Genomic DNA, 11,516 nt, shown 5'->3' with positions numbered 1-11,516 from the left:
AATTTTGTTAATATTATTTTTATTGTAATTAATGCTTTATATATCATATAAATAATTAATAAAAAATTTAATTGAACCTTAAGATGCAAAAATTTTTTAATTTAAAATTTTAAATAATAATATCCAATTATATACAATTTAAAAACTTTAAAATAAATTTTTATAAAAAATAAAAATGGATATATTAAAACTACATAACAAAATAAATATAAAATTCTATGGAATTTTTTATTTTATAAAAAATAATAAATTAACAAAATGTAATTTAATTAGCAAAATAAATTATTAACACTATCAATTATTAGAATGATTTTTTTTTTTAAATTTCTATTAATATATAAAAGTGGGAGAACCAATTATTTTGAGTGGAAGTGGTTTGTGCGGTTAAAATCCAAAAAATTTCTTCAAGGGACCATGAATCAAATTCTGTTACTGGCAGTAAATGTTCATTTTTTTGGTTAAAGACCAGTGATTCCATTTGGAATTTCCAATTCAAACTGGCCGGGTTGACTGTTGGCTAATTCTCCGCCCGATTAAATCTGTCTAACCAATTGGTCTGGTTTAATTTTAGCAATCATGTTTTTATACAATAATTATATAATATTAGTTAACTTTTTATCTTAAATCGAAATTGTAAACCCGTTCTGAATCAAAACCGTTGTCGGAACCGATTTTAACCACGACAAATAATCAAATAAACGAATTCAGCCCGACATTAAATTGGAACTCACGGTTTGGTAGTTAACTTGTCTGTTGACGATTTTTTTTTTCATAGAATTAAAGACTTAGTTAATAGAGGATTTTTTTCTCCGCTAGGAAGTTACGCATAGAACCTGACCAATGTAAGAGAATAAAAATAGAGAATAAAGCATTATTACACAAGGGGTTGCTGTATATTTTGTAGATTTGAAATGGTTAGCTGTTTGGTTTGCTGCCTATGTTTCATTATCTTTCTTGCAGATCGTGGATTAGGCTTTAATGATTGCAATACATCAACATGTGGGAGCTTCGGACCACCTGTCCGATTTCCCTTTCGAATCAGAGGCAAGCAACCGCGCCACTGTGGCTATCCTCAATCTGAGTTTCATCTTTCTTGCTCGGAGAAGAATGATACTGTGCTGCAACTGCCAAATTCATGGAAACTTTTCATCCTGGAAATTGATTATAAGTCTCAAGTAATTTATGCAAAAGATTCAGGAGGTTGCCATTTTAGACGGCTTATTTCAAACTTGAGTCTGTCCGTTTCTCCCTTCGAGTTGATGAATACAAGAGAGAATATCACCTTATTCAAATGCCCATCAAGGAAAATACAAGGTTGGTCTTATTCCGTACGTCAGATCCCTTGCCTTAGTGATCTACACTATGATTTCCTTGGCGCTTCCTCATACTATTTAATTGAAAATCCCGACCTATTATCCTGCACCAAGATACACGACTATCCAGAAGTTGCACTCATGGATAATCTGGAGAACTGGGAAGGCAGGAATTGGTCCAATCCACTTCTAGGATTGAGTTGGATCAATCCAACATGTAAATCTTGCGAGGCAAAAGGTACGTACGATGGTTTCTGCTGAGAAATCTATTCTCATTCAAGCAGTTTGTTAATATTCTAAGGTATCTGAAAAAACAATGATCCTTTTGCAGGGGCATCAATAAAGTTTATAGAGACAGGTTCTCATCTTTGCTCTTCTCTCCACTTCTATTTTCATATTCATTGCCTATCTACAGCATGTGTCTTCTTGACTAGGAATTTTTTATATATGCAGGTGCAGTCCTAGGTTCTGTTCTTCTTGTAGCAGCAGTTGTTCTACTCTATCGTAGATATAGTTTCAACAAGATGGAAAAAGAATTTCAGTCCAAGATTAAAAGTTTTTTGGATGACTACATGTCTCACAAGCCTACTAGATATTCGTATGCTGATATTAAGAGGATGACTAGCCAATTTAAAGACGAATTAGGCCAAGGAGCTTATGGAAATGTGTTTAGAGGGAAGCTATCTGATGAAATTCTAGTTGCTATTAAGGTTCTCAACATCTCCAAAGGAAATGGAGAGGAGTTCGTTAATGAAGTTGGAACAATAGGCAAAATCCACCACGTCAATGTGGTTCGTTTGATTGGATTTTGCGCTGACGGGTTTAGACGAGCTCTAGTTTATGAGTACTTGCCAAATGATTCATTGCAGAAATTCATCTCTCCAGCAGATGACAAGAACCATTTCCTTGGGTGGAAAAGGCTGCAAGATATAGCACTTGGCATAGCTAAAGGAATTGAGTATCTTCATCAGGGTTGTGATCAGAGAATCCTCCATTTTGATATCAAACCGCATAACATCCTGCTTGACCACGACTTCAATCCTAAAATCTCAGATTTTGGGCTGGCTAAGTTATGTGCTAAGGATCAAAGTGCAGTGTCCATGACAACAGCTAGAGGGACCATTGGCTACATCGCACCTGAAGTGTTCTCAAGGAACTTCAGGAATGTTTCGTACAAGGCAGATATTTATAGTTTTGGAATGTTAGTATTAGAAATGGTTGGAGGAAGGAAAATTGTTGATATTACAAAGGACAGTGATGAGCAAATATACTTTCCAGAATGGATTTATAATCTTTTAGAAGAAGGAGAAGACCTTAGGTTCCATATTGAAGAAGAGGGAGATGCTAAAATTGCAAAGAAACTAGCAATTATCGGACTCTGGTGCATTCAATGGAACCCAGTCGATCGCCCCACCATAAGAGTTGTTGTTCATATGTTAGAAGGTGAAGGAGAGAATCTAACAATACCTCCCAATCCTTTTAACTCTGGCATTCAAACAAAGAAGAATCCAAAGATTTCAGGGAAGCGACTCCATTCAGAGTTGGATGCCATCTCAGAAACAGAATAAAAGTCATAAATAACATGCATTTACAAGTACTTCTCATCATAGTTTCCCAATAATGTGTCGCGCAAGTTTGTGAACAATTCATGCTCAGTTGTTAATGTATTGTACTACAGAACTGATTCAAGTCTTGCTATTTGAACTTAGTAGCACTAGTATGTTAAATTTACCATAGATTTACAACCAAAATGCACTTTGATAATCATTTATTCAAATATAATTATTTATAAGTTAATTAAACATTTTCAGTCATAGAAGCATTATTTCAAACCACGAAGCAGATATATCATAATTTAGCTGGACTTACATGCAGTGTATTCAAATTCTTTCTTCTGCAGCCATTTCTAATATCAATATCCCAAATCTATAGTTTTTTTTAATTAAAATAATTATTAAAAAAATAAAGTAGGTAAAAATTATGGGATGGGTAGTATTCTTGTAGGAATATTGCGTATACAAGGCTATTAAAAGACTTGGATTGAATTGGTCCAATCCTTTTGTGGGCCAATAAGAATGACTAAACAAGTTAAGTCATTGCCATATTGGGTACGCCAACATTTGCAAGTCAAGTCTTTATGCTTTTGTGCGGAAGTGTGAATCCATGACTTTAAATTCCAATTTCCATGAAATTAACTTGAGTGTCATTAATGAATCGAAAATTAATGAAACGAAGATCAAAGGTGCTGTTACTGGCGGTCAGATTGAATTATGATGTGAGAATATTATTGATCAATTCAGAAAATAATATTTCATAGTTTAAAATTACATTAAATTGAAATAATTTTGATTTTTAAGATAAAAATATTAAATTAAAAGTAAGAAAAAAAATTTATTTAAAGTTAATGATAAAGCAATTGGCAGAATTTTATCAATTTATTCTATTTTGTAGATGTAGTATGTTTTCTCTATGCATTTAGCGATGTCATTATAATATAGGATTAATACACTCTAACACTAACGCTTAAAATTTTACTATTGCATTTATACCATACTTTACTCATTTCAAAAATTAATTCAGGAAAGAAGAGTGTTTTTTTTTTTTTTTTGAAATAGGGGGTTGGGGGAGTCGAACCTTAGACCTTTCAAGGTTACAGGATGCACTTTCCACCAGGCTAAACCTTGGAGTGTTTTTAAAAGAAGAGTGTTTATAACTCATATAAAAAATGTATTACAATTGCTTATTAAAGTCTTCCTATTTAAATTTAATTGCAGTGTTGTGTTAAATCTACAACATGACTTACAATCCAAAATGCAATTTGATTAATCATTTATTCAAATATAACTATTTTAAAGTTAATTAAACATTTTTAAGTAATTTATAGGTTAGCTAATGTCATGTCATAGAAGCATTTCAACGTTTTAAGCCGCCATAAAAAACAGTTTCACATAGAAGATATATCATAAACCTAGAAAGAGAAGTAAATTAGCTTGAATTCTTGCTAAATGCGTTTAAATTCTTTTCTTGGACAGCCATTTCCAAAAACAATATTCCAAATTTATAGATATTAATGTTTTATAAAATAGTTCATGATACTGCACAGGATAATAAATTTTAATAAATTAAAATACAAAAGAACTCAAATATTATTTATGCATAGTAGCTTTGAAACTCAAAATACACGACCTTTTGATTAATTATAATCAACAAAGCAACTATTTAACTTAAAGCGTCGGTTATCTTATTACTATAACTAACTTTTTATTTTATTTTATGACAACAAATCAGCTCATAATCCATGTATTAGTCCCACTATCTAAGGTATTGTATGCTAAGGCCACGAGGTGGGTGTCCGCTAGGCTCATAATTGGGGTGTTAGTTCCAATATCTAAGGCATTTTATGCTAAGGTCACAAGGCGGGTATCCGCCAGACTCATAATCGGATGTTAGTCCCGCTAATCAAGGTATTTTATGCCAAGGCCACAAAGCGAGTATCTGCCAGGCTTATAATCTGAGCGTTAGTCCCGCTAACTAAGGCATTTTATACCAAGGCTATAAGGCGAGTATTTGTCAGGCCTATAATTGAGGGTTACTCCCAAAAGATAAAGGTAAGTTTCTGCCGAAAATCGCCACAAGGCGGGTATCCACCATGCCTATAATTCGGGTTTTAGTTTCATTAACTAAGGCATTTTAGGCCAAAGCCACAAGGCGGGTAACTACCCGGCTAGTCTTTGGGTGTTAGTCCCAAAAGACAAAGAAAAGTTTCTACTAAAAAGTGCCACAAAGCGGATAACTGCTAGGTGAGTTTTCGAGAGTTAGTCCCAAAAGATAAAGGCAAGTTTTTGCCAAAAAGCATCACAAGGCGGATAACCGCCAAACTAGTCTTTGAGAGTTAGTCCTAAAATACAAAGGCAAGTTTTTGTAAAAAACAACACAATTGCCAGGCGAGCCTTTGGGCGTTAGTCCCAAAAGATAGAGGCGAGTTATTACCAAAAAGCGCTACGAGACAGGTATCTGCTAGGCCCACAACCCAGGTATTAGTTCTAAAATTTTGAAAAACAGTTGTAAGTTTCGAATACGAAGAATCGAAGGCCAGCGTGAGGATTTCTGATATAACATAATAATCGCCTAAAGTAGGCAATGTGCTGGCACTTGAAGAGATTGCCACGCTGCAGGGGTCTGATCAGATGATACTCGGTCCCATCGAGAGAAAAAAAAAAAAGACCGGGACACTTCAGGCACCAACTCTATCTCGAACTCTATCTCCCTAGCAGGTGGTAAACCTGGAAGCTCATCTGGAAAGACATCCTGAAACTCTCGGACAACTGGCACCGAGGCCGGCTCCCTGACCTGACTATCTAGCTCTCTCACATGAGCCAAGTACCCCTGACATCCCTTCCTAAGCAACCTACGAGCCTGAAGAGCTGATATCAGACCTCTAGGTGTGCCCCTCTTGTCTCCTCTGAAGACGACCTCTGACCCGTTCTGATCTCTGAACCTGACTACCTTGTCCCTGCAGTCCAAGGTAGCACCATGGGTAGATAGCCAATCCATCCCTAGAATGACGTCAAAGTCTGTCAAATCTAGAACCACAAGGTCGGCGGAGAGGCATCTTCCCTCAATAAAAACTGGACTGTACTGACAGACTGACACTGCCACTGACGGGTCACACTTGGGTCCACTGACCCATAGGGGACACTCTAACCCAGAGACTATCAGACCCAACCTCTCAACGGCTCTCGGAGCAATAAATGAATGAGATGCACCCGGGTCCATTAATGCATACACATCAGAACACCCAATGACGAGATTACCTGACACCACGGTGTTGGATGTGTTAGCCTCCTGCTGAGTCATGGTGAAGATCCTGGTTGGAGCTGATGGACCTTCACCTCGGGAACCAGAAGAAGAGGCTGCCCCTCTCCCTCTACCTCTGCCACTGCCCTGAGTTGTGGCTGGAACTGCTGGCTGTGCCACACTACCAAAAGCTGTCTGCTGGGGCTGGCCCATAAAAGGCGCTCTAGGACAATCCCGAGCTATGTGTCCCTCCTGTCCACATCTGAAACATGCATTAGTCCCAGCTCGACACACTCCCCTGTGTGGTCTTCCACATCTCTGGCATTCTGTACCATCTGAGCCTGAGCTCGAGCCACCGCCAAATCCCAGACCGGATTTCAACTTGTTCCAAAACTTATTCTTCTTCGGCTTCTTGGTGGTACTGCTCCACCTCTTGCTGCCTGAAGCTGCTGCACTAAAAGAAGAAGAGCCTGGGGTCTTAACCCCTGAAGACTGGGTCACTGATTGCTTCACTGACCCCTCAACTATAGCACTTGCCTCCATTCTTCGAGCCATATCCACCACCGTGTGGAAACTTTCTCTCTCAACTGACTGAACCAACGAGGAGTACCTGGAATGCAGCTTCATAACATATTTCTTGGCTTTCTTCGTATCTGAATCTAGAGCTTGCCCTGAAAAAGGCAATAGCTCCAAGAATTTATCCGTGAACTCCTCTACACTCATGTGCTCTGACTGCCTCAGTTGCTCAAACTCAATCATTTTCAGTTCTCTAGAACTGTCTGGAAAAGCCCATCCAGCGAACTCATTCGCAAATTCTTCCCATGTCATACCGTCTAGTCTCGGGTCCACATAATACTTGAACCATTCCCGTGCCTTCTTGCACTTTAAAGTGAACCCTGCCATCTGAATGGCCCTGCTGTCACTTGCCCCTAGCTCATCAGTTATTGTCTTCACTACCCTCAGATACTCAAAGGGGTCATCCCCTGACTTGTATTTGGGAGCATCTAGCTTGAGGTAATCTGTCATTTTCACTTTGCTCCCATCGACTGAGCTAGGTCTAGGAGGTTGAGTAACTGGGGCTGCTGGTTCTGTAGGTGGTGGAGGTGGAGGTGCAGCATTCCCCGAGGTGGGGTTTGCCGAGTTAGGATAGAAGGGTGAGGGTGGATAAGCTGGGTACTGTGGGTAAGGTGGATAGAAAGGTGGATAAGGCATGTAGGTAGGGTAGGGGTTAAAGCTGGAGTAATCCGATGTACCTCCCATCGGATACCCTGAACCCTGTGGGAAGGGTGGATAATGGGGTGGAAAACCATACCCCGAGGCCTGTACGCCTCCCTGTGACTCCCCTGTCCCTTCTTCCTGCATGCTCACATCCAGGTTCCCATCCCTCCTCTGATCCTCTTCCAAAACCTCCCTCACATCTGAAGAACTTCCTCCTCTATCAGTCCCCCTTCTGCTGGCATCAAAAGACCTTCTAGGGTCCCTTGACACTCTATCTCTGTTGGCTCTACAAGACATTGCCCTAGGCAATGTAGGAGGACGGGCGCTCGTGCCCTCATCCTCAGGTGGCACTCCAGTCAATCGCGCAGATCGACGAGTTCCTCTCATCCTATTCTCTGAAAAACAGCTCATAACAAGCAAACATTAGCATCATATGGTTCATGTGGGCACACATGAACCCTCATCACATACATCACATAGCATAGCATATCCTCAATGCACATGTACAAAATCATGGCATTTCACGTCATCATACAAGACAGGACTCAACATCCTATCCTAGTGGACATGACCTTCCTATTGTGCTTGACCTTCTAGAACATCTATGAGCCCGACACTCTAGGTCCGACCATATGAACCTAGGGCTCTGATACCATTCTGTAACGACCCGGAAATCGGACCGCTACCGGCGCTAGGATCCAGATCGGCATAAGGCCGCCGGGAACCGTAGCAAGCCTGACATAACCTGTAATCCTGTTTAATCCCATACATGATCAACAATTCTCATAAACCTGTAAACATTCTCATATAACAACCAAGCTCAACCTGTACATAAACATAAACATAACATAAACCTCCACTGGAGCCCTCATCAAAAAGCTCCAATGGGGTATCTCATCATACATAAGCTTGGCTGAAACATAACCTCATATCTCATATCATAAAGACCATGTACATACAAGTGGGATTAACAATCTGTATTGGTCAAGCACAACTCTATCCTCAATATTCAAATTTACATAACATAACTTAAAACACTTTTACATTACATCATAATACAATTGTCATGTCCACAATCTAACTATTACAAAAACATGCTTCAAAACTCTGGCTAACCTCCTGGTCTACCCTGTACCTGCACATCTGGGGTTAGGGGAGAGGGGTGAGCTACAAAGCCCAGTGAGCAGAATAGTAAAACATTTAAAACATATGATAACATGAAATGCATCACATCACAGCTAATCACATCACGGATGGATTTGTCACCAATAGTCCCCTACATGGACCAACTGTGCCAGGGGCGTAGAATGGGCCTCACTGGTCTTTCTCTTACATAACATAACATAACATGGTCCAACTGTGCCAGGGGCGTAGAATGGGCCTCACTGGTCTTCCGTATCGTATCATCATCATCATAGCATAGGGGGACTAATGGATCATTCAACATCCATCCACATCATCAAACATAATATGAAATGCACATATTCGTGAGTCTAATGCAACACCCTATTATCTCATGGCATTTATGATGCGTGAATCATGCTAAACTGATTTATTTATTTAAAAGCATAATAGTTATTCCACTCACCTCTGGCTGAAGCTCTACAGACTCTGAAGCAGCTATCTCACTGCTGAGGTCCTCGGTTCCTCGGGTCCGAACCTACACAGGTGGACTCCAATGAGGGACCAATCATACATAAACATAACTCTAATAAACTCCCCAAAAACCCCCTAAGAACATCAAGAAACAACTTCATAAAAACATGCAAGAAATGGCTGGACAGGGCACTTTCGGCGGCAGCTTCGGCGGCCGAAAGTCCCTCCAGAGCCGAAAGTCAGGCAGGTTCGGCGGCACCTTCGGCGGCCGAAACTCCCAGACAGAGGCGAAACTCATGCATGTTCGGCGGCACCTTCGGCGGCCGAAAGTCCCAGACAGAGACGAAAGTCTCTTTTCGGGGGCAACTTCGGCAGCCGAAAGGCCTGCCTCACCAGCCATGTTCGGCGGCCGAAAGTGCCTTCGGCTGCCGAACCTGGTTTCTGCCAAAGGGCAGAAACTTGGCTCCTTTGTGCATTTTCGCCTCCAACTCACCAATCATGCATATACCTCAGTTAAATCATGCATACAAGTTCCTAGGGGCCTCAAACAAACAATTGCCCCAACTACAACACTTCAAGCATACTCAAACATGCCACATTGTTCAAGAATCACATAAAACCTAACATTTGCTTAAAAACTCATACAACCCTATACATGCCATTCTACCCCATAAAATCACTTAAAACTTACTTAAAACACATGAGGAGCTTAAGATCGGCTCTTACCTCTTGAAGATCGAGAGGAAGACGACCTAAACTTGGAGATCCACGAAAATGAGCTCCTGAGTTCCCAAAGCTCCAAAACTTGTTTCAATAGTTCAAAACCTTCAATGCAAGCTTAAAACTCAAGAAAAATGGTGGGGATTTGGAGGAAAAATACTAGATTTGCAAAAGGGAAGGTCGGAAGCTTGCTGTGGTCGAAAATGGGAGAAAGCTCGCCCATTTCGGCTAAGTGCCCCTTTTATAGGCGGCTGGCCAGGCCACGTTCGGGGGCCGAATGTGCCTCCGCATCCATGAAATGTTCGGCGGTCGAACTTGACTTTCGGCGGCCGAACCTGGACTGCCCTCACTCATGCTTTCGGGGGCCTAACGTGCCTCCAAAACGCATGCATGTTCGGCGGCCGAACTTGACTTTCGGCGGCCGAACCTGGGTTTTCCTCCAAAGACTTTTCATGCAAAAACTCATTTAATTTCATACTTAAAACTATTAAAACATGAAAAAATTTTTATAAAACATGATTCTACCCTTCTAGAGATCTCCGACATCCGAGATTCCACCGGACGGTAGGAATTCCGATACCGGAGTCTAGCCGGGTATTACAAACGCCTCTCTCTCCCACTTCACTGACGAGTGCCGGCAGCCCAGTCGGCACAGGCGACGTCTCCTTTCTTTCCCCAGTCGACGATAAATCTTTTCTCTCCAGTGGCGACATCTCCCACTTCCTAGTCGGAGACAACTGTTCCCTCTCCTCGATCGGCATCGGCGACATCTCCTTCTCTCTTCCGACTGCCCTTGCCTCTCCCCAATCGGCATCGATGACATCTCCTTTGACTGGAACTCTCTTCAGGTTTGCTATTTGATTACTGTAACACTGTTGATTTTTAGAATTTATGGCTATTAATCTGATGTATGGACTAAAAGTTGCTATTAAAGATTTTTAGAATTTATGGACTATTAATTTGATTATTTGGTTACTGTTAAAAAATTTAATTGCAGTTATGAATAGACTTTTTAAGGACTCTTGGTAGTCAGTGATATTTAATCTGATGTATTGGTGATGTGCTATTATGCGTTGCTTTCTCTTCTCCTGTAACAGTTCACTGCTTTGATACTGGATGGATTCTGCTTTTGGTTTTTATTATTGCTATTTGATTACTGTAACACTGTTGATTTTTAGAATTTATGGCTATTAATATGATATATGGACTAAAAGTTGCTATTAAAGATTTTTAGAATTTATGGACTATTAATTTAATTATTTGGGTACTGTTAAAATATTTAATTGCGGTTATGAATAGACTTTTTAAGGACTCTTGGTAGTCAGTGATATTTAATATGATCTATTGGTGATGTGCTATTATGCGTTGCTTTCTCTTCTCATATAACAGTTCACTGCTTTGATACTGGATGGATTCTGCTTTTGATTTTTATTATTGCTATTTGATTACTATAACACTGTTAATTTTTAGAATTTATGGGCTATTAATCTGTTATATGGACTAAAAGTTATTAAAGATTTTTAGAATTTATGGACTATTAATTTGATTACTTGGATACTGTTAAAAAATCTAATTATTTGCTATTTGATTACTGTAACACTGTTGATTTTTAGAATTTATGGCTATTAATATGATGTATGGACTAAAAGTTGCTATTAAAGATTTTTAGAATTTATGGACTATTAATTTGATTATTTGGATACTATTAAAAAATCTAATTCTAATTATTTGCTATTTGATTACTGTAACACTAAAAGTTGCTATTAAAGAATTTTAGAATTTATGGACTATTAATCTGATTATCTGATTATTAATCTGATTATTTGCTATTTGATCTCTCTTAATTTGATAATCAAGATCGTTTTAGTTGCT

The 11,516-nt window shown here is 39.4% G+C and overlaps 1 protein-coding gene across 1 annotated transcript; it reads left to right on the top strand.

The window, feature by feature from the left end:
• Nucleotides 1–794: 794 nt before the first annotated feature.
• Nucleotides 795–3,049, top strand: LOC110626140 (rust resistance kinase Lr10). The gene is made up of 3 exons (XM_021771898.2): nucleotides 795–1,551; nucleotides 1,645–1,671; nucleotides 1,767–3,049. The coding sequence occupies exons 1-3, from the start codon at nucleotides 912–914 to the stop codon at nucleotides 2,879–2,881; spliced, it is 1,782 nt and encodes a 593-aa protein (XP_021627590.1). The 5' UTR covers nucleotides 795–911; the 3' UTR covers nucleotides 2,882–3,049.
• Nucleotides 3,050–11,516: the final 8,467 nt, after the last annotated feature.

The sequence above is a fragment of the Manihot esculenta genome, chromosome 11 (genome assembly GCF_001659605.2).
Source record: "Manihot esculenta cultivar AM560-2 chromosome 11, M.esculenta_v8, whole genome shotgun sequence".
Lineage (NCBI taxonomy): Eukaryota > Viridiplantae > Streptophyta > Magnoliopsida > Malpighiales > Euphorbiaceae > Manihot > Manihot esculenta.
Note: the sequence above shows the minus strand (reverse complement) of the source record. Positions and strands in the feature narration are given on the sequence as shown.

Coding starts and splice junctions, on each gene's coding strand:
- LOC110626140 (XM_021771898.2), top strand. CDS start 912: ATGGTTAGCTGTTTGGTTTGCTGCCTATGTTTCATTATCTTTCTTGCA. Junction 1,552..1,644: donor TAAATCTTGCGAGGCAAAAG/GTACGTACGATG, acceptor ATCCTTTTGCAG/GGGCATCAATAAAGTTTATA. Junction 1,672..1,766: donor AATAAAGTTTATAGAGACAG/GTTCTCATCTTT, acceptor TTATATATGCAG/GTGCAGTCCTAGGTTCTGTT.